Below are 22,900 nucleotides of genomic sequence, written 5' to 3'. Positions count from 1 at the left end.
GGGGTCTGACGCTCACAGTTTCTCGTTTGCCACACAGAACGTGATGCTGGATCTTTCCAAGCGCAGCCGCAGCGGTAAATTCCGCCTGGTGACCAAGTTTAAGAAGGAGAAGAATAACAAGAACAGAGAAGCTCGCAGCAGCCTGGGAGCCCCGGGTACCTGCCCTCTGCTGTTCTCCTGGCCACCCGGGCTGTGTGGGGCCCAGGCTCTGCTTTCTCCCTGGCCTCGTGCCTGTCCCCGTCGTCCCGGGGCCACGGCCTCCGGTCATGCCCTGCGCCGACTCGTCTGGCTACAGAACTGCACCCCGGCTTTCCTGCTCCATGTGGGAGGCTCACTGGTGTCACGCCCTGCCCTGAACTTGCTCCTGGTGCAGATTCAGGGTGACAGACAGGCCACCGAGCCGCCTGCCTGCGCTAGATTGGGGCGCGAGGTGGGGAGGAGACAGCAGAGGTGACGAGACAGAGACACAGCTCACACTCCGGCCACACAGTGGCCCCCCTGTGCCTGCTTCCTCTGCGGGGCTGCTCGTCCCCCATTAATCAGTTCATTGATCAAGGCCCCTGCGCCGGGAACCTGGGCTGCCAGTGGCCCTGGGCCGTGAAATCAATAGAAAATGGCACTAAAGGATGTTTCTCCTCTGGGTCAGTAAACTGGGGCTTTAGAATCTCCATTCAAAGTGTCGGCCCTGAGCACAGCTGCCCCCAGGCTCTCAGGTGCTGGGCGGCCCCAAGCCTGGATTGGGGGTGGCATTTGCTGCCAGTAAGGGTAGCTCCCTTTGATTTTTCTTTTTCGCATGTTTGTCCAGAAATTGGGTTTCTTTGAATGATGGTGGCTCTGACTCCATGGAATCTCTGCGTATGTTTCCCTTCCCGCTGTGGGCTGGAAGTGAAATGGACCCCTCTAGAAGGGAGAGGGAAGCTGACCTCAGCCGCAGTCAGACCCATGTGTCCCTCCTGGCACAGAAGGCTGCTGTTGACCTGGCAGGAACAGACACCAGCTTCTGCGGCAGCTCACGCCCCCGAGGGCGGGCAGCTCCCCTCCTCTTTCTGCACAGCCTGGGGCGGTACCTGGGGCTGGGTGGCGGGTGCCTGCCGCTGGGGTGTCTTGGGTGCCTGCTTGCTGGGGTGTCTCGGGCGCCTGCTTGCTGGGGTGTCTCAGGCGCCTGCTTGCTGGGGTATCTCGGGCGCCGCCTGCTGGGGCGTCTCGGGCGCGGGCCGCCGCCTGCTTCGCGCTGGGCTCTGGGCACTCATTGCACTCGTGCTTTTCCGTCTCTGACAGTTCACCTCTGGGGCACAGAGGAGGTTGCTGCCTGGCTGGAGCACCTCAGTCTCTGTGAGTATAAGGACATCTTCACGCGGCACGACATCCGGGGCTCAGAGCTCCTGCACCTGGAGCGGAGGGACCTCAAGGTACTTCCACAGCGTCTCCTGGGAAGGCGCACCTGCGCTCCCCGCGGCTCCCCTGTCCCCTCCCTCTGACCTGGCCTTGTCCCAGTGTCAGCAGTCTCCTCACCGTTCTTCTCAGGCCTTTGTGCGTGACCCGGGGTGACGACCTGGGGGTGATGCGACCTGGGGGTGATGCGTGGCGGCTCCCAGATGTGATGTCTCTCCTGCTGGGGAGCCTCGCTCTCTTAGTCTAACTGGACAGTGGGCCATGTTAGCGTTAAAAACCCTTTGGGGAATGCAGCCCTCCGCTAGTCAAGCTGAAGTGTTCTCTGTGATGACAGCCATCCGGGTGAAGGGGACCCAGTGGACGGGGTTCCTTCCCCAGTTGGCCGCTTTCTGGCTCCCCCAGTGGCCCCGCTCGCCCATCTCCCTCCCCTCGAGAGGACGCGGGGCAGCCTGACCCGGGGCTCCCGGAGCTTGGCTCTCTGTGCCGCTCAGGCCGCGTCCCGTCCGGAGAGAGGCCGCCAAGGGCGTCGGGACGGTGGCGCCCTCGGGTCGCCTCGCTCGTCTGTGTTTTGCTCCGTGTGCCTTTGACGACTCCCGTCAGGGACCGGGACGTGGCGGGCGGCCGCGGGCTGCTGGTTTCGGGCGCCGTCTCCGGCCGCGTCCCCTGTTGTCGCTTTCACCCTCACTCGTGTTCGGACGCGGGTGGCAGCGCGCCGGGGCCTGAGCGCTGTCCTCTCCTTGCAGGACCTCGGCGTGACCAAGGTGGGCCACATGAAGAGGATCCTGTGTGGCATCAAGGAGCTGAGCCGCAGCACCCCTGCCGCCGAGGCCTAGCCTCCGCTCTCTGGGCCTGCGTCCCCCGCGCCTCCCGCGACTGAGCCGGCTCGGCGCCGCTCATGGTGCTACTCCCGCCGACCCGGCCCGGCGGCCTGGGCCCCGGGTCCCGACCCGCAACACAGCTACCTTCCAGCCGACGCCGCCTCCCGCCCTGTCCCGGGCCTGGGCCCCTCCGTGTGCCCTCAGCGGCGCAGCGCGGGTAACCGTCTCCCGCCCCTGCCGGCCCGCGCTGTGTCCCCGCGCGTCTGAGTGCCCTGGTGTGAGCGCGGCCTGGCTGCCTTCCGTCCCGCCGGTTCATTTTGACACGAAGGCGACGCTGGGTGCCCCTGAAGCCGAGCAGACGGTAGTTAGGGTCTGGGGCTGACGAGCTCGCGCCCCGACCGTCTTGGCCCCTCGTCCCTGGGCCGCGGGCGCGGGGTCCCCTCTGTGCCCAGGACGCCTGGTCTGTCGTCTCCCCGCCGACAGAGGCTGGTCCGTGTTTTCTGTGTGGAGGAGGCTTCCCGGGCTGCCGAGGGCGTCAGGGGCCGCCCAGAGTTTCTCACCCCGGGGCGGAGCCGCCAGGTCAGCGTCCCTCCGCGGGGACGAAGCTGAGCCGGAAACGGACCCGGCGGTACTCCGGTCCTCACCGCCTGGCACTTGGCCCTTTTCTCCGCTTCCGCCTCCCGGGGGCTGTGCGCCGCCGTCCCGAGGGGCCCGGGAGCGGGGGCGCTGTCGTCCCGAGGGGTCCATGGGGCGCGCGGGGGAGCATTGACCTGCCGCTCGCTTCGCACACGCTCTGCCGGCTCCCCGCCGGCCGCGCAGTCGGCCGCTGCCTCCGGCCGGCGGGGGCTCCCACTGGCGGGCCTCCCGGCGCTGAGCTCGGCCGAGGCCCTGCCCCAGGCCAGCTTGTCCCCGCGGGCGGGGTGGCCGCCACCCACCCAGCGGTAGTGTCACTCTCCGCGCCCCCGAGGTTCCCGCCCATCAGAGCCTCCGCTGCGGGTGGAGGGAGGTGGAGGAAACCCAGTCACAAGTCCCTGGGTTTCAAAGTAGAACAGGCTAGCCCGGCCCGCGGTGCCAGACGCCGTCTGCTCTGTTGCTTCGGGCCGGGGGCACCCTGGGCTCTGAGGCCTTCAGGCCGACGCACAGGCGGGGACTCGGCGGAGGAGGGCGCACGTGGGGTTTGGTGGCCGGTGCTACGGGGCCACCGTGGCCCTCAGCGCCCTCCCTTGGGAAAGCCTTAGGTTTAGGTCAAGCGTGGTGTTTAAAGGTAACGTGGTCAGTGATTAGAGCAACACTGTTTACGTGAAACCACTTTCTGAGGGTAGTGAGAGCGAGTGGAATAAGCACGAGCGTTGCGCGAGGCCGCGTTTGCAGGGCGGCGTCCCACGCGCATTGTGGTGCGTGTTGCTGCGCGTGGGGCTGCCCTCTGGGCCCCCGCCCCCGCCGTGAGGCTGGACGGCTGTCCCTCGGGGGTCCCCGGGGTCTCACGGTCCTGTCAGTGTAGAGGGAGGGAGGAGGGATCCCTGGAGTCTTGGAGAAAAGGTTTTGTGCCCTCTGGTGGGGCTTCCCCCATATTTATGATCTTAATTTATACAGCTCCCACCGTGGAAGCAAACGCCTCCTGTATCGCTATGTACATATCCACATCTGGAGTTGTAAATACGTTGTTCTGTGTATAAATAAAACAAGCCTGTTTTTGATCTTTCACTGTCGGGTTTCTTGTTATCGTTCCTTGCGCTTGGACGAAAGATGTCGTTGCCAAAAATCTTCCCGAACTGGGTTCAAGAATTACGTTTTTCAGCTGCTCTAAAAACAGGTTGAATTGGCGGTGGCTGAAAAGCAAAGTGGGATGAATGCCATTGTATTATTTAGGGTGTAGGTTCTAGGATCTATTGATTTAAAAATTCAGCGACCTTGGGGCCAGGTAGCACCAAGGTTCTCAGGCTTAATCACGTGCAGCTTCAGCCCAGCCTACTGAGGGCCGGGTCATTTTAGCTAATATCCTAACTTCCTAAGTCTTTTACATGTAACTGCAAACCGGAGCTCTACTTACCGCTCTGTTTAATCATAGTACCTTTATTACAAGGGAGCTGCCTCTCCAAGCTCAAGGTCACTTTAATCATCCCCCAGTTTCCTGGGGTGAGGGATGGGGGCTGGGATCACGGAGTCGAAAACCAGGCAGGGTACCATAGGGCTGTGTGGGCTTTGGATGTGTAGGTTGCCTCCCCAGCAGCTTTCTTCTCTCTCCTTTGCTTAGCAGAGCCCCATTTTTGTCCTGGTGTGCATGCTCCTCCCACCTGGCCATCCAGGATCAGGCCTCATGCTTACAGAATAACTGCCACTATTCCAGGGATCACATCCAAACATGACCACGTCCAGGCTAAGGTGTGGGTGTATAGCGGCGTTGTCTCTTCTGCGTCTCTTTTTAAGGAAACCTTTCAGAAAGTCTGGCTTCCACTGACCTCCCCTAATGTCTCATTGTCTAGAATTGTATCACACACTCATGACTAAACAAACGGGTGGGTGCAGAGGGAATGGGGCTATGCCAGTGATGGCTGATCACGGTGTTGCTGGTCTAACACATTTCTGTTATTTTATGCCAGGTGCCGGCTTAAGGACTTTACACATCCTAACTCACCTGTGTTCCTTAGCAAATCTTACGAGGTGGGTATCTGCACTTTACAGATGAGGACACAGGCTCAGAGAAGTTCATGACTTGTCCCAGCAGCACGTGGCAGGGACGGGAGTCACGGGGCAGTTGGGTACCGGAGATCACACCTCGAGGGCCATGCTGGTCCTGTGTCCCAGGCCTGACACCAACCCCAGCCCACGCTGGGGGAACGGCCTAAGTCACACACAGGCATCCTGGCCTGGGAGCCTGTGGTCCCTCTCACGCTGGGATGGCAACTGTGACCGTGCTGGCCGCCCAGCCCAGGTGCCGGCCTCGGAGCAGCGTCTGTTGCCACTTTTGATCACAAAAGCCTAATAAGCAGGTTGTAAAACTCGCAGAGGAAAACCCGCCAGCTGGGGACCTGAAGGCTTTCTTGCTCGCGCCGTGGACGGAAGCAGATCAACCAAAAAGCCTGCTGCGCTTTCCGGTAAGTCATGTTGCCAGCCGGGCCCCACGCTGAGAACAAAATTGCCTGTGGTCCCAGGTCTCCAGGACGTGTGCCGCAGGAGGAAAGTGCCCCAGTGTGGCCGCCGCCAGGTGCACCCTCGGGGCCGGGCGGGCCTCCGCGGTGCCAGGCAGGGCCGTGTGCAGCGCCCATCACCGTGGAGGCCATGACCGCTCGGGGTGGCCTCGACTTCCAGAAGAGCCGTTGTATCGTGGTCCCCACTCCCTCAGTACGCTGGTTCCAAGTCAAATCATTCATGTCATTGAGCTGCTGCTGGCCGAACCGCGAGGCGCTCCATCCGTCGGGCCCAACCCAGACCCCAGGCTGCAGGTAGGAGCTGGTGGGCCCGAGGGCCCAGCCCCTGGGCTGTGGGGGTTGGGGCTGCTGATAGGAAGGTGGGGGCCCCGCAGAGTGCCCCCCCCCCGGGACTAGAGCCACCTTCTCCCCGGGGGAGAAGCTGCGGGCGCGTCAGGTCTGCTCAAGGCAGCCTGAGCCAGGATGCAGGCAATGAGCTCCTGGTGGGCGCTGGAGACGTCTCTTCCTTTAACTAGCTCGTGTGTCGCTGTCATAGCTTCACCTTCCTCTCTGCAGTGCGGCGCCTTCCCAGAACGTACACACACCCACGGTGACCGGTCACGTCGTTTACTGACAGGGCAGGACTGAGCACGGAAGGTGTGGCTGCTGCGTCTCCCGTCCAGCCGGGCTGAGGGGCCCAGGACTTGGCCCTTCACAACCAAGTCTGTCCCAGAGGGAAGCCAACCTCTCTGAGCCAGGATTCTGGATTATCAGGGACTTCTTGGGCCCCGCCTCCCCTTTTTGCCAGGAAAGTGTCACATTTGAGTAAATATGTTTTCTGAAACACAAGCACCCCTGCCAGTTCTATTTTCCTAGAAGGAAAAGAGAAACAGACCACTTCCAGTTTCTTCAAATACAATTATTACCACGAGTCTGAGTTTATTTAAAACCAAAACACAGTTCTGTTATTTTTACAGCAGTACTGAAGTGGTATTTCTACACATAAACCCCAGCGACTTAGCATCTGTAGTTCTCTTGGGAAAAAGGCCAGGACAACATGAAGCAGTCAGCGCACAGAGACGGGAGGTTACAAATTGAACAGTTTATTTTTTCTTTAACAAACTCTTACAGCTCTCTCCCTGGAGCCCCACTCCATCCCCAAACTGGAAGGAAGGAAGGAAGGAAGGAAGGAAGGAAGGAAGGAAGGAAGGAAGGAAGGAAGGAGGGGAGCAAGCCGACAAGCAGAGACCACCCGAGGCCCCGGCCGCTCACCGTGGACACCATGCAGCACCTCGACCCCTGCCTGTCGTGGTAGGTGATGCCCAGCAAGGCCGCCGGCTTCTCAGAAGCAAGGCTTTTCAGTTAGAACATTAATGTTTTATTACAGTGGAATGAAGGGGCACACCAAGGAGCCCTGTCAGTTACAGGAAAAGGGACAGAAGAGCCTCTACACAGAGGGGCAGTCAGGGAGCTTACACTTTGGCCTCGTCACTGCCCGCCAGGTGCGTCTGGAGAGTCTGGACCCCACGTGCGCGTCTCCTGAGACAGAGTTAGTGTTTGAGGCCGGAAGCACTCGCCAAAGCCCAACTTCTTAAAACACGACTGCTTCAATACAAATTAGTACGTAATTCGCGAGCCAACAATTTCAGACGCACACACAGAGACCAGAGTTTCTAGTGGTGGTGTTGACACTGTTTGGAAGGAGGGAGGACAGAGGAAGGAAGGGCAGGGCATTCGTTCCACTCAGTGGCAAGCTCTGCGGAAGAGCAGCACGGGCGCAGCAACATTCACGCAATTTCCTTAAGCCGGTGGTGCAGGCGGAGGCCTAGCCCACGTGTCATTTCCTTTCCATCCCTTACATTTAAGAGCTATTTTAATATCATCAGTGGTAAAAAGGCTGATGAAAAACTGTGAAATCAAGAAGATAACCATACCTAGCAAGAGAGTCGCTATAAAGCATCACTGAGGTATAAGAAAGTAAAGAATTTGTTTTTCCTGCTTCTGACTGAGTTAGCTTGAGAAAGTGAGTCACCCCAGTGTCCAAAATCACTCAGCTCAGTAACACAGACGCGACGTAGCTGTCATAAATACCACTTACATCTTTTAAATGGGAGAGCCAGCTATGCCGCATTAAGAAGACTCTTGGTTCACATTTTCTTTTTCCCATTTTAATCGAGGCTCCTCAGGACTGCCCCCTCAGCCCTTCCCAGGCTTGTCAGCCACGACCCTGCCTCCCCGTCAGGCTCCCAGAAGGAAGAGGCCCCGGCGAGAATGTTCTGACCACAGACAGCACGGGTCGGACGCCAGCTCATGCTGCCCCCTCCCCAGCGGCACCCGACCTCAGAGGATGCCCCGTCGGTCTCATCCCGGAAAGAGAGGTAACTAACGCTTCAGAACCACTTCTAACTCAGACCAAAGGGGAAATGTGCCGTTTGGGGACCAGAAAACAGACTCCTGTTTATGTCATAGCGTGAGCCTGGCCAGCCCATCGCTGTGAGCCGAGCTGTCAGAGCCTGGGTGGCCACAGATACCTGAACAGCGTGAGAGAGAGAGAGTGGGGCAGGTGTACTTTAGAGACAGGTGTGTAGGGATGAGCCACGTGGCACGTCACCCATGCCTTCAGTTAATGCAAAACTAGTCAATTTTTGTATAAAGATGGTGGCGGGGCTCGAGTGTTGGCGCGAGGGTGTCGGCTGGTTGGCACCTGTGGTGCGGCCAGGTCCGTGCCAGCCTGGGGGGACGCGCCACGGAGCGGGTGACAAGCGCACTCGCCTGGCCTGCGATGGAGCGCCCTCTTTGCTCATGACAAAGCAGGGCTCTGAGTCCGTGTCCACACCGGGCAGAAACCAGGAAACGGGCCAGGACCTGCAGCAGGAGTGTAGGCCCTGTGCTATCTGAAGCTCCCGACGTGGATGGAGAGAGAAGCTTCTGGTCCACGGGGGCGGGGAGGCATCTCTGCAGCAGAGGGGACGTCGCCGCTCCGCACACGAAGGGCTTCCTGGCTGCGGGGACACAGAGGCCGTCACGGGGTCACATCCCAGACGCCAAGGGCCCCACCAGGTCGAGGAGTGACTCCACATCTCATTCCAACTTCCAGGGTCAAGTCAGGGCGGCCACAGAGACGCACGGTGGCAGTTTGGGCAGCATTTCCGCACTGCTCCCTCGGGGACCTCGGGGTACCCCTCCCCGGGGCGCATTCCCACGCCCTCCCCACAGAGGGGTCCAGCCTCGGGGCTTTTCTCAGCGGCTGAGGGAAAGTGTCTCAGAGCAGTGCAGTCTTTCCTGCTTCACCTTCCCAATCCAAGCGTGACCTTCACAGATGCTCACGTCTGAAACGCCCAGCTCCGCACATGGGTACAGGGTCACACACCTGGGGGACACCGCCTCCACCCCAGCCCTCGCTTCCCTGTCCTGCATGCCAGGCGGAGGGCATGTCTTCTTGCTGCCGTCACAACGCCTGACACTTGGTACCCAAGCTGTGGAAGGTGGGAGGAGAGGAAGGCTGAGGTGAGCAGGGGCTGGGCCAGGCAGGCAGCCTGGTTCAAAGGCTACTGCCGAGAGGAGAGGCCACCAAGCCAGAAGCAATGAGGATGGGGACAGGACACAGACCTCAGGAGACTGGAAGTGGGGACAGATCAGGACGACCACCCACACCCCTGGTGTGGCCTGCGAGGGGTGACTATGCAGACCACGGTGGTGGGAGCCAGGCCCAGGCACGTAGAGGTTGAAGTATCAGCACTGGTGGAAGGTTCCAGTAGATTCTGATAGGTGTCTGTGGTCTGGAGGCCAGGAGAGAGCTGGGCTGTGTACAGAAGAGGAAGGAGCGAGCCCACCCAAGGTGACGACTCGGGCAGAGCAGAGCGAGGAAGATGGATGGGGAGGGAGCTCCCTCCAAGGGGAGGGTTGGCTGGGTGAGCAACCTGGCTGGCTGCCTGGAGGGGACAGACGGGGTGGAGAGTGACGGAGGTGACAGCAGGAGGACACAGCTGCAGCAGGGTCAGGAAGCGCGAACCCTAGACAAGCCAGGGCAGGTGTCTGAAGGAAGAGACCCAGGGATGGGGGAGGCCGACTGCAGGAACAGGGCCCCGGCAGAGGGAGAACGAGACCCGGAGCTCGGGGAGGGGCCTCCTCCTCGCAGTGAGCTGCGCCCAGGTTCCTCCTGCACGGTCCCCAGGAAGCCACTCTAGGGGTGATGGAGAGAAGGTGGGCAAGCGCAGGCAGGGAGGAGGGCTCTGCTGTTTCTTTCCACGCCTCAGTCAGGAGCTTTCCAGCGAGAGCAGGCGCGCCAGCGCCTGGAGGTCGCGGTGGAATCTGTCACGTAGGTGAGGACCCTAACTTACCGCTTCTTTCTCCCCAGAGCAAACGCTTTCTGTTTTTCTCTTCCAATGTCATCTCTGACTGTACTGAAATCATCATCATCTTCAACCAGGAGATTCTGCATTTCAAAATAATTAATGAGCAATGTTTTCAGACATCTTTTTAGTCTACGTTTTTTTTGCGTTATGCGGGCCTCTCACTGTTGTGGCCTCTCCCGTTGCGGAGCACAGGCTCCGGACACGCAGGCTCAGCGGCCATGACTCACGGGCCCAGCCGCTCCACAGCATGTGGGATATTCCCGGACCGGGGCGCGAACCCGTGTCCCCTGCATCGGCAGGTGGACTCTCAACCACTGCGCCACCAGGGAAGCCCAATCTTACAACCTTTTGAACTCTGTTAAACAGAGCTGATGGTTTGACTGTAGAAAAACTAAGAACAGTTTTGTATTTTCCTTTTAGAATTTCTTTTACCTTTCAATTTTTGTTTATTTATTTGTTTTTCTTCGTTGGGTGGAAGGTCATATTACATTGGTCCCATTCTTTAGTACAATGTTAAACAGAAGTGGTGATTAAGGGAATACTTATTCCTTAATATAAATAATTTAATATTAGTAAATTATTAATTCTTAAATTAAGGATTTAAATCATTCACCCTTAATACAAAAAATGTTATTATATGACAACAAAGTAGGTTTGTCCAAGGAATGCAAGGATGGCTCGGTGTTGCGAACATGTTTATGTAATAACACTACATTACCAAATTGAAGAAGAAAAACGATATAGCTAATTAAACAGATGCAGAAAAAGCACAGAATAAAATTTAACATTTAAAAAAATTTAATATTTAAAAATCCAGGGCTTCCCTGGTGGCGCAGTGGCTGAGAGTCCACCTGCCGATGCAGGGCACGTGGGTTTGTGCCCCGGTCCAGGAAGATCCCACATGCCGCGGAGCAGCTAGGCCCGTGAGCCATGGCCGCTGGGCCTGCGCGTCCGGAGCCTGTGCTCCGCGATGGGAGAGGCCACAACAGTGAGAGGCCCGCGTACCGCAAAAAAAAAAAAAATAATCCAGTGCTCATTCATGATTTAAAAAAAAAGAACTTAGAGTAAACTAGGAATGGAAGGAAATGTCTTAACCTAATACAGGTACCTACATAAAACCTACAGCAACACACTTAGTGATAAAACTTCACAGCATTTTCATTCAAGTCAGACCCAAAATTAAGCTTTTGGTATTGAGGTTCTACTGGCCTCATAAAATGAGTTCTCTGGGGGCTTCCCTAGTGGTGCAGTGGTTAAGAACCCGCCTGACAATGCAGGGGACACGGGTTCGATCCCTGGTCCAGGAAGATCCCATATGCCACGAAGCTTAAGCCCGTGTGCCACAACTACTGAGGCTGCGCTCTAGAGCCCGCGAATAAAATTTATTTATTTATTTATTTAAAAATGAGTTGTCTGCTTTCCCTCTTTTTTCCCCCCGCTACTTGAAACAATTTATATTAAATGGGATTATCTATGCCTTGAAGATTTGATAAAACTTGTCTATAAAATCATTTGATTCTGGTGTTTTGTCAAAGTGCTAAGTTTACTGTTAAAAACGTACCTTAATGCCAATAGTATCTCCATCTTTCAAGTGATAAGGCGCCCCCTGCAAATTATCTTGCTTTTTCTTCTTTTTCCTCTTGGTAATTTGCTGGTTCTACAGAAAAATTAAGTATCTTGAATAACGAAAACTCAATCTCAAATTCTTACTAAATTCCCTGTCTGTGGAAAACTGCAGTTAATTATTCACTATGCCAGTGAGGCCCGATTTCCCTGAGGGAGCCCCACAGCTTTACCCAGCTAGGTACTGGAAGCCACTCAAACTTTTCAGGAAGGTATTTGGCAATTTCAATTTTCTCCACAGGAAGAGAATAGAAATCGGCCACTCGGTGCCTCAGGGAGCCGGCCGTCCAGCCTCGGGCAGTGTCCCACACCAAGTCCACGGGCAAGGCATACGCCCTCTTGCCAGGGAGGCGCATCTGTGTCCTCAGCAGCACATGCTGGGGGCTGCATCAGAAAACAGTCACGTCAGATTTACAACAAAATGGGAAACACGCAATAACCACATAGCTTCTCCTCTGACTGTTCTGAGTTTTTTTATAAGGAGAGATTTTCCTTAAACCCTGAATGCTAGTGGGAAACCTTTACTTTGATTTCCTTCAGTCCTGACCCAGAATGGAGGTGAGCTCCCATTCTGAGTCCACAGCAGGGTCCCTGGGGAGGCAGCAGGCAAGGCTGAAGGCAGAGGAAGAAGTTCCTCAGTGGGGCACGCAGGGAAGAGGACTGGAGACAGCTGAAAGGGCCGGCAGGGCTATCCCGGTGATGAAGGGGAAGAGGGGTTTCCCGCTATGGCGACTTCCTAGGAAACGCTGATTTCAGAACCAGAATCTGTGAAGCTGGCAGAAAACTTAGCCAGGGAGAAGAAACGGAGGGCTCAGAGTTAGGAAGAGAAGATGATGGGTGTACTTTTAAGAGCAAAGGAAACCTTTGCAGGAGATGAGCACAGATACGAGGTCCTTGAAGGAAGAGAAAGAGGAGAAACATTCAGAAAGGTTGGAAAGAAATTTAGACGTATGGAGACTGTTTTAGATAGGATGTGAAATAAAAGCTACAGATAAGAACTGGAAGGTGGAGAGGAGAAATGAAAACTTTAAGGATGGTGAGACAACGAACGATTTTAATGCTGTATTTCTATTATACTAGTGTTTTTATCAAAAGAAAGGGTAACACAATTGGAGGAAACAGGCAACGCAGGGAGAGCGAGGGCCCAGTGAATTAGGAGATTGGCCTGAAAGCGGGGGACTGTGGTCAAGAAGGAATTTTTGAGAGGGTGTAGGTGTTGCTGAGGTCAGTGAGCAGAGCTGAGGTCCCAGAGCATACAAACTGTGGTCAGTGTAGATGCAGGAGCTGCCAAGGAGGTGACAGAGTCTGGGTGAAGACCACGAGGAGCCAGGGTCCTCGCTGAGCGGGGGCAAGAGTGCTCCGGAGGTCAGTCAAGGACAGAAGCAGGGAAGGGGGCTGAGGAAGTGCACAGCATGGTCTTCAAAAGGACACTGCTCACGACAAACAAGACAGAGGGTCCGTTTATATTATGTAATATAATCTCTATTATAGAAAGAGCTCACACAAATTAGACTTTTTTCTAAGACCCCAAATAAAACAGGGAAAATATATGAAACAATTCACTCACTCACAAAATACAAATGGTTTACAAGCCTTTCAACAAACACCCTAATCTTACTAGATGAGACAAGATAACCATTTTTCATTTATCAATTTAGCAAACATTTAAACAATGACAACATTCAATGATGGTTTGATGGTGAGGTGAAATAAATACTTAGAAACACAGCTTTTGGAAACATAATGGTATAACTTACCTGGAAAGGAATTTAACAAATAAGAGGTTTAAAATGTCCATACCATTTGATCCAGAAATTCCCCTCCAGGAAACTACTCCTAGTAATACAATTTGCATTAAGAATGCATTTTTATAAAACAGTGGGATAAAATGAAGGTCACACGGTTGAAAGAGTAGAGTTGTTACACAACAGGAGGACAACAAGAATCATCGTGTCACATCAGGTAAAAGAATCTTAATATTTGGTGTTACTGACAAAAATGTCTTATAAAAGAATGTCCTATAATGAAAAAAAGAATAGGTAGGTTTGAACGTGGACAACTTTGGGGTGCTTCTTTATTCCATAAATAATTACTGACTATGACAAAGGCACTGTCCTAGGTATTGGGGAGGCAGCAGTGACCAAAAAATGAAGTGCTTGCCCTCACAAAACTTACAATCTAGTAGTGGGAGACGGATAATAATTGATAATTCAATAAGTGTATGTCAGGTGATATTAGGATGAAAAAAGTAGGACAAGGGGCAGCATGTCAGGTGTTACTATCAATTGGTTTGACAACAGACTGTCTGCAGGCACTGGTAAGAGCTTGGGATGAGCATCTTGCTTATACTTCAAGATCATTATGGGTTCAACATGCATTGGGACTTACTGAAAAATTCTGTTTTTATGGAAAAATGAGTTCTAAGATCTAGACACCAGACATACAAACACATTTCTAGAACACAATCTGTTTTAAGTTGCCAGACTCCTTAGAAGCAGTGGAAAAAACACTTAAAAAATGTAACACCTTAATCAATAGTAAAACTATCCATTGGGATCAGACAAGTGTATAATTTTGTATGTGTAGTAGGACATCTTACCCCAGGTTTTCTTCTTTCTGAAGGGGCTCTAAGCAGATCTCAGTTCTCTGTCCCAATTTATATTCCCTGATAACAAATGAAACAAAATAATATTGAATGACATATCACTTAATTTTTTCAAAGTTTTTTTTTAACCAATTTCAAGTATTCTTAAGTGAAATATTATACCATATAAGAACACTCAAAATTTAAGAGACTGCCATGAACAATTATACACCAAAAAACTGGACAATGCAGAAGAAATGGATAAATTCCTAGAAACATACAACCTACCAAGACTGAATCATAAAGAAACAGAAATTCTGAACAGACTAATTATGAGTAAGAAGATTGAATCGGGGGCTTCCCTGGTGGCACAGTGGTTAAGAATCCACCTGCCAATGCGGGGGACACGGGTTCAAGCCCTGGTCCGGGAAGATCCCACATGCTGCGGAGCAACTAAGCCCGTGAGCCACAACTACTGAGCCTGCGCTCTAGAGACTGCAAGCCACAATTACTGAGCCCACGTGCTGCAACTACTGAAGCCTGCGCACCTAGAGCCTGTGCTCTGCAACGAGAAGCCACCGCAATGAGAAGCCCGCACGCTGCAACGAAGAGTAGCCCCCACTCGCCGCAACTAGAGAAAGCCTGCGCGCAGCAACAAAGACCCAACGCAACCAAAAATAAATAAATAAAATAAATTTATTAAGGAAAAAGATTGAATCAGTAATCAAAAACCTCCTAACAAAAAAAAGTTGAGGACCAGATGGCTTTACTGATGTATTCTACTAAAAGCAGAATTAATACCAATCTTTCCCAAACTCTTCCAAAAAAAAAAAAAAAAACAGAACAGGAGGGAACACTTCCAAACTCATTTTATGAGGCCAGCATTACCTTGATATCAAAACCAGACAAGGACACTATAAGAAAAGAAAATTAAAGGCCAATATCCTTGATGAACATAAATGCAAAAATCCTCAAAGAAATATTAGCAAACCAAATTCAACAGTACATTAAAAGGATCATACACCATGATCAAGTGGGATTTCTGCAAGGGATGCAAAGATGGTTGAACATTCGCAAATTAATTGGTGTGATACAACCACGTTAACAGAATGAAGGAAGAAAATCATATGATTGTCTCAACAGATGCAGAAAAAGCATTTGACATTCTTTCATGTTAAAAATTCTCAACAAACTGGATATAGAGGGAATGTACCTCAACGCAATAAAGTCCATATATGAAAAGCCCATGGCTAGTATCATACTCAATGGTGAAAAGCTGAAATCTTTTCCTCTGAGATCAGGAATAAGACAAGGATGCCCACTCTTGCCACTCATATGCAACACATTGGTGGAAGTACTAGCCAGAGCAATTAGACAAGAAAAAAATAAAAGGCATCCAGACTGGAAAGGAAAGTAAAGTTGTCTCCATCTGCAGATTACATGATGATATTTATAAAAAACTCTAAAGACTCCACCAAAAATCTGTTAAAACTAATAAATGAATTCAGTAAAGTTGTGGGATACAAAATCAATATATAAATATCAGCTGCATTTTATATACCGACAGTAAATTATCAGAAAGAGAAATTAAGAAAACAATCCCATTTCCAACAGCATCAAAAAGAATAAACTACTTCGGAATAAATTTAACCAAGGAGGTAAAAGATCTGTATACTGAAAACTATAAGACACTGATGAAAGAAACTGAAAATTCAAATAAATGGAAAGCTATTCCATCGTCATGGATTGGGAGAACATTGTTAAAATGTCCATACTACCCAAAACAATCTACAAATTCAGTGCAATCCTTATCAAAATATCAAAAGCATTTTTCAATTAGAAACAGAAAAAACAGTTCTAAAATTGGTATAGACCCACAAAAGACCCTGAATAGCCAAAGCAATCTTTTCTTAAGAAAGAAGAACAGGGCTTCCCTCGTGGCGCAGTGGTTAAGAATCCGCCTGCCCATGGACATATATACACTACCAAACGTTAAGGTAGATAGCTAGTGGGAAGCAGCCACATAGCACAGGGAGATCAGCTTGGTGCTTTGTGACTGCCTGGAGGGGTGGGATAGGGAGGGTGGGAGGGAGGGAGACGCAAGCGGGAAGAGATATGGGAAAATATGTATATGTATAAACTGATTTACTTTGTTATAAAGCAGAAACTAACACACCATCGTGAAGCAATTATACTCCAATAAAGATGTAAAAAAACCCAAAAAGAATCCGCCTGCCAATGCAAGGGACACGGGTTTGAGCCCTGGTCTGGGAAGATCCCACGTGCCGCAGAGCAACTAAGCCCGTGCGCCACAACTACTGAGCCTGCGCTCTACAGCCCATGAGTCACAACTACTGAAGCCTGCGCACCTAGAGCCTGTGCTCTGCAACAAGAGAAGCCACCTCAATGAAAAGCCCTCGCACCGCAACGAAGAGCAGCCCCCACTCGCCGCAACTAGAGAAAGCCCGCGTGAAGCAACAGACCCAACGCAGCCAAAAAATAAATAAAAATAAATTAAAACAAAAAAAAAGAAGAAGAAAGCTGATGGCATCATGCTCCCTCATTTCAAACTATACTATAAAGCTATAGTAAAACGGTATAGTACCGGCATAAACACAGACACATACATCAGTGGAACCCAAAAGAGGGACTTCCCTGGTGGTCCAGTGGTTAAGACTCCTCACTCACTTCCACTGCAGGGGGCACGGGTTCGATCCCTGGTCAGGGAACTAACATCCCACATGCCACACAGCATGGCCAAAGGAAAAAAAAAAGAACACAATAGAGAGCCCAGAAATAAACGCATACATATATCGTCAATTAATTTATGACACAGGAGCCAAGAACATACAATGGGGAATAGAGTCTCTTCAATAAGTGGTGCTGGGGGGAACTGGACAGTCTCATGCAAAGGAATGAAACTAGACCCCTATCTTACACCTTATGCAAAAATCAACTTAAAATAGATTAAAAGATTTGAACGTTAAGACCTGAAATTGTAAAACTCCTAGAAGAAGACAGAGGAGTAAGCTCCTTGACATCAGCCTTGGCAATGATTTTCTGGATTTGACACCAAAAGCAAAAGCAATAAAAGCAAAAATAAACAAGTGGGACTACATCAAAATAAAAAGCTGCACAGCAAAAGAAACCGTCAACAAAATGAAAAGGCAACCTATGAAGCAGCAGAAAGTATTTGCAAATCTAAGGGGTTAATAGTCAAAGTATATAGAGGGCTTCCCTGGTGGCGCAGTGGTTGAGAGTCCGCCTGCCAATGCAGGGGACACGGGTTCGTGCCCCAGACCGGGAAGATCCCACATGCCACGGAGCGGCTGGGCCCGTGAGCCATGGCCGCTGAGCCTGCGCGTCTGGAGCCTGTGCTCCGCAACGGGAGAGGCCACGACAGTGAGAGGCCCGCGTACCGCAAAAAAAAACAACAAAAAACAAAGTATATAGAGAACTCATACAACTCAATAGCAAAAAGCAAACCATCTGATTTAAAAATGGCAGAGGGCGTGAACAGACTTTTTTTTTTTAAAGAAGACATACTAATGGCCAACAGGTACATGAAAAGGTACTCAACATCATTAATCATCAGGGAAATGCAAATCGAAACCACAATGAGGTATCATCTCACACCTGTTAGAATGCTTATCATCAAAAAGACAAGAGATAGCAAGTGTTTTTGAGGATGTGGAGGAAAGGGAGCCCTTGTTCAATGCTGGTGGGAATGTAAATTGGTTCAGCCACTATGGAAAAACAGTATGGAGGTTACTCAAAAAATTAAAAATAGAACTACCATATGATCCAGCAATCCCACTTCTGGGTACCTCACCAAAGGAAATGAAAACAGGATCTCAAAGAGATTATCTGCACTCCCATGTTCGTTGCAGCACTATGCACAGTAGGCAAGATATGGAAAAACCTAGTGTCTGTTAACCAATGAATGGATAAAGATGTGGTATATGTATGTATGTGTACACACACTCATACACACACAAAGGAATATCATTCAGTCGTAAGAAAGAAGGACATCCTGTTGTTTGAGACAACATGGATGGACACTGAGGGCATTATGCTAAGTGAGATAAGACAACTGCTGTACGATATCGCTTATATGTGGAATCCAAAAAAGCTGAACTCATAGAAACAGGGACTAGAATGGTGGTTACCAGGGCCTGGGACTGGCTGAAAAGGGGAGATGTTGGTCCAAGGGTACATACTTCCAGTTATAAGCTATAATCAACATGCTGTACATGACATCCCCAGAACATATTCATCTTATAACACTGAATTATATACTTGAAAGTTGCTGATAAGAGAGTAGATCTTAAATGTTCTCACAAAAAGGAAATGGCGATTGTATGATGTGATGGAGGTTGTCCGCTAATGCTGCAGTGGTAACCATTCCGCATTACACGCCTGCCAGATCAACAGGCTGCACACCTTAAATTTACACAGTGTTACATGGCAATTACATCTCAATAAAGCTGGGGGAAAACAATCAAAATTTTGTTCACAGTCTCTGGACCATAGTAAAAACAGATGAAACTACATTTATACTTAATATGAGACACTGAAGTTGTCTCAGAGTTTAATTTATGATAAAAAGTATCATCGACATGACAAATGTGGAATGACCTAGAACGGGCTGTTGTGGAGTGTTCACTGAGAACCCTACCTGAGCCGCTGATAGTGGACTCGTAAGAGCCTGCCGGGGCGCCTACTTTCCACCGTCCAGGCTCTAAGGAAGGCAGGCGATGGGATGGAAAACTCCGAGAAGGAGGGCAAGGTCATGGCCTAGAAAAGAAACAGACATTGGAAAAAGCACTCTTAAAAACAGACTGCTTTAGGAAAAAGAGATGAAGCGCCACACAATGACATTTAAGGGAAAGAGTATCTTAGGTAATGATAATATCTACCCAAAAAATCCACAGGAATATCGTTTAAATGAAATTAACCCTGAGTAATTTTTGTATTCCTCTCTACTGAAATCAGCCTGAGAGATTTTTCTGTTTCTAAATCTGAGCCAAAAGCTCCTTTTCAATGATTATGTTTTAGAAAATGAAACTTTAAAATTAATTTCTATATGACTATATAACTCAAGAGCAGAGGCCTCTCTAATAAAAGCAAGGACTCATCTTCAACTTCCATCTGTGCTCATATAATTCAACAAAGTTTCCTCTGCCATGGAAATAACTTCTGATTTTGAAATATTTCAGAATCTCTGGATCCAAACGCTAGGCCCAAACCGCTGGACTAATTCTGTAGGGGTGGATAACTATTTATATACTTAGGCTGTAGTATATAAAATGGCCAATATTCATCCGTTTTAAATCTAGAAACAGCAATTTTGTATCTTTTAATCTAATATAAGAAAAAAAGTCTCTTTCTACTTGTTCTTATTAGAATAAGACCATTTGTTTTTTTGTGGAAGGTATTTCAGATATTGAGGACACACAGAAGTCAATCAATGACTGATATTCACCTTACATGCACCTACACTGTTTCCTTTAAGAGCAAGAAGGGATGTTCATTTTAATCCAATGAGAATAAGATGCTTCTTAAGCATTGTGTGTTGTATTCAACCCGGCCTTTCCATTTGGACAGAACACTGTGTCTGTGAGTATTCATGTCCAGGAAAACAATACAGTATCTAGTTTAACATAAAGCTGATATTCTGACCTCCTGGGCAACTGACCACACAGCTTTTACTAACAACATTTAACACATGAATCACAATGACACAAAAACAATGTAAATAAAGGAGTAAAGTGAATGCTTTACAAATGTTCCAACAAATGTTTCCCTAAAAAATCAAAATGAACATAAGCTGCAAGTCACTGAGGAGATTTCAAATGAAAGCACAGCATGCCTGTCAGAGAGGGGATAAATGAAAGCCACAGGCAACTGGTAGAAGCAAACCCAGGGAGCTGTCTGAGCAATATGTGTGTGGCCTGTTGGGTACTCACCACTGAACATGGCATATAACACATGCCCTATCAGAACAGACTGTAATTGAGGGAAGAGGAAATAGAAGAATGTATTAATATCTCACTGGAAGCAGCCAGATCACCAGTAAGGTACGCGCTGCAGGAGGAAGGCTGACCTGAGACTTCAGCTCCCCCAACGTAGCATCTTCTGAGATTTCAACGTCTCCCAAGTAGCGGAGGGAAACTTCTGCATGCGCGTCACTGGGAGCATCTACAAAGGACAGAGCAAGATGTTTGACAGGAGCTTTAGACGTACTTAGCTCTTATTTCTGAAATACAAGCCACGTTTTGATACTGCAAACGGGTTTAGTACGATTCCATCCAAGCAACTCAGAATCTGAATTCCTCGGGTCAGCCCCTCAGGACTTCACGGGGAGGAAGCAGGGCCCAGTAGATGGGCAGCCAGGGAGCATGCTGTGGCCACAGCACCAGGTCTTCTCACTAGAATGGCTTTGAGGAATTTTACACTTGGGCTGTCTACCTGGAACGCTCTTTCCCACACCCTCTCCTTCCTCAAAGAGGACTCTGCTGGTTGGATACCCTGCCCTGCTCTCATCTTTTATTTAACCTGTTTCTCTCTCATAACACTTGTCCCAACTTGTTACTCTTTTGTCTGTCTGTTTTCTTATGTGTGTGTATACATGTGTGTTTTTACATATATATATTTTAACCTAATCTGTCTCCCCTACAGAATATGATTTTCAAGAGAGAACAGGTCATCTATCTTGTTTGTCTCTCCAGGGCCAGGAATGGTGGGTGCCACACAATAAATGTCCAATAAATGTTTACTGACTGAAAGAATTCTTGACAATAAGAAGGCCTTTCTACATTAGTTTTAAAAAGGGGAAAACAAAATGCTCTCATATAAAACTCTGGACATAAAAGTTGATAACTAAATTTGAAATCAGTAATTTGACTCATTTTTGCTTTAGTTAAATGTCTTTGCTTACTGCTGGGCACACTGCTAATACATAATAGGAAATTCATTATAAGTAAATTAAGTAAAAAAGCTCTCTTCATGAGTGGTTCTTCTTGTGTCTAAGGCTGCTGTAAGCTGGCACTACCTGAAAGACACTTTTAGGAAATTCTCAGAAATAAAAATATTTGCCATATGTTGTGATACAGAAGGACTACCAAAAAAATGAACTGTTTTCTTTACTTTCATGGAGAAACACACTGCTTTTTAAGTTGTAACTATTACTCTATCACAAAATCATTTTTAGAATTGTTTAACATGTCTAATATAACTCAAACAAAAAATAACTTAATGCCAATTTCATAGCTAATTCAACATGAAGTATTTTATTGCTCTATACATACAATCCTAACTTCAAAAAGTAAGGAGATCATTTGTGTTAGTTTCAGTACTGAATTTTGAAAGATAAAAAGAAATGTAAGTATATAATACTTCAAGGCATTAAAAAAGCTAGATAATTAAGCATGATAAAAGGAAAAAAATATAAGAACTTGGTCCTACTAAAAATATATTCTCTTTATCTACAGTTACAAAGGAGATTAACTTGTGTCTTCTTATAATGAAGTGGAAACCCACTTTTTACAATGGCAATTCAAACTCCCTGCCTTTGCTCATCATGACGTGTGTGCTGAATTCTGCCTGTGGAGAAGAAACTTAGACAGAGTGAAACAATATGTTTATACCCTGTCTGTGAGTCTTCTCAGAAGTCAGTGAGCTGGAACGCCCTTGAAGGAGCTCCTGGGTGGCGGCAGCAGAAAGAACAGGAGCTGCGTGGGGTCCGGACTCCAACCCTGCCTCTCCGCCCCTTGGGGCTGCAGTGAAGACGCTGGAAGCGACTAAAGCGTCAATGTCTTAGTCTGTTACAATAACTGGGGCCGCTATTCCGACTGCCATGAGGCACTTGAGAGGTGATACTATATAACAATTCCTTGAAAAAGTGTAATATATTGCTATGATAATAATGATAATAAAAATAACACGGCAAATGAAAGGTGAAGCCGAAAAAAAGAGATGGGATTTTATAGAGGTTACAAACCACTGTATAAAAATAGGATGGTAGTATTATTATACTATGAATTATGGAATAGATTTTGATTTTCAACCTTATATTTTAAAAATACATATCTCAGTTGCCTCTCAGCAGAAGCAATCATTTTACTTTTCTTTATGACACACTGGCTGCTGTAATTCTGTTGTGTTCTCACCTTGGATGGAATTAGCTCTCCAGACCCCGCCTTGAGAAAAGGTACAGTTAGTCTGGTCCTGATGACTCTTCCAGTGATGCAAGGTACCCCGTGGCTGGTACCACCAGATGGGCACCTTCAGGAAACCCTGAGGAATGGAGATTTCCAACTGTTGTGATGCACACAGATTAAGTCAACTTCTACTTCCACAGAAAGAAACTTTTTTTTTTGGCCATGCCAAGCATCTTGTGGGATCTTAGTTCCCTGACCAGGGATAGAACCTGTGCCCTTGGCAGTGAAAGCAAGGAGTCCTAACCACTGGACCACCAGGGAATTCCCAGAAAGAAACATCTTGATATAGAATATGTTCCTGAATTTATTTTTCCTTAAGATGTATGTATTAACTGTCATGTATTATACTTGCTTACTGTTTTTACAATCAAAGTTTAAAATCATAAAAATCAGTCTTTAGGATGACTGGGACCAATGTTCTATATCTTCTTTTTTTTTTAAATTTCATTGCAGTGGGTCTTAGTTTTGGCTCGTTGGCTCCTTAGTTGTGGCTCCACGGCTCCTTAGTTGTGGCATGCAAACTCTTAGCTGCAGCATGCATGTGGGATCTAGTTCCCTGACCAGGGATCAAACCCGGGCCCCCTGCACTGGGAGCGTGGAGTCTTATCCACTGTACCACCAGGGAAGTTCCTGTTCTATATCTTAGTAGCTACAGTAAGTGAAAAGTATAAACAAACTAACAAAACATTTGACAGAACAAACTATATAAATGTTTTCAGGCATTGTAAGAGCACCATAGCACAATGCAGCAGTTACATGCAGTTTTTATTTATAAAAG

General features: G+C 49.0%; 2 protein-coding genes across 40 annotated transcripts in view; one reads left to right on the top strand and one right to left on the bottom strand.

The window, feature by feature from the left end:
- The window catches only part of DGKD (diacylglycerol kinase delta), a 114,119-nt gene extending 103,018 nt beyond the window's left edge, over nucleotides 1-11,101 (top strand). For 11 of the 21 annotated variants that reach the window (XR_012332915.1, XR_012332913.1, XR_012332917.1 and 8 more), the window contains 2 exons: nucleotides 38-1,409; nucleotides 2,136-2,153. Coding sequence is in view for 5 of the 21 variants with exons in the window: in XM_033859521.2 (XP_033715412.1) it covers nucleotides 38-155; nucleotides 1,279-1,409; nucleotides 2,136-2,225 (339 nt within the window). In the remaining 16 variants the exon portion in view is untranslated. Of the gene's footprint in view, nucleotides 1-37; nucleotides 1,411-2,135; nucleotides 3,915-4,810; nucleotides 5,654-5,914; nucleotides 5,996-6,469 lie in introns of those variants that run through there. The other 10 variants (XM_033859521.2, XM_073807090.1, XR_012332927.1 and 7 more) reach the window with 9 other exon arrangements.
- The window catches only part of USP40 (ubiquitin specific peptidase 40), a 91,896-nt gene continuing 75,248 nt past the window's right edge, over nucleotides 6,253-22,900 (bottom strand). For 14 of the 19 annotated variants that reach the window (XM_033859499.2, XM_033859501.2, XM_033859503.2 and 11 more), the window contains 8 exons: nucleotides 22,072-22,198; nucleotides 19,956-20,101; nucleotides 18,579-18,697; nucleotides 13,916-13,981; nucleotides 11,490-11,700; nucleotides 11,255-11,350; nucleotides 9,679-9,773; nucleotides 6,253-8,336 (listed from right to left, as the gene is read on the bottom strand). In XM_033859499.2, coding sequence (XP_033715390.1) covers nucleotides 7,973-8,336; nucleotides 9,679-9,773; nucleotides 11,255-11,350; nucleotides 11,490-11,700; nucleotides 13,916-13,981; nucleotides 18,579-18,697; nucleotides 19,956-20,101; nucleotides 22,072-22,198 — 1,224 coding nt within the window. In that variant the 3' untranslated portion in view covers nucleotides 6,253-7,972. Of the gene's footprint in view, nucleotides 8,341-8,676; nucleotides 8,815-9,678; nucleotides 9,774-11,254; nucleotides 11,351-11,489; nucleotides 11,701-13,915; nucleotides 13,982-18,578; nucleotides 18,698-19,955; nucleotides 20,102-22,071; nucleotides 22,199-22,900 lie in introns of those variants that run through there. The other 5 variants (XM_033859509.2, XM_073807088.1, XM_033859502.2 and 2 more) reach the window with 4 other exon arrangements.

This window comes from Tursiops truncatus, chromosome 7 (genome assembly GCF_011762595.2).
Source record: "Tursiops truncatus isolate mTurTru1 chromosome 7, mTurTru1.mat.Y, whole genome shotgun sequence".
In the NCBI taxonomy this organism is placed as follows: Eukaryota; Metazoa; Chordata; class Mammalia; order Artiodactyla; family Delphinidae; genus Tursiops; species Tursiops truncatus.
Note: the sequence above shows the minus strand (reverse complement) of the source record. Positions and strands in the feature narration are given on the sequence as shown.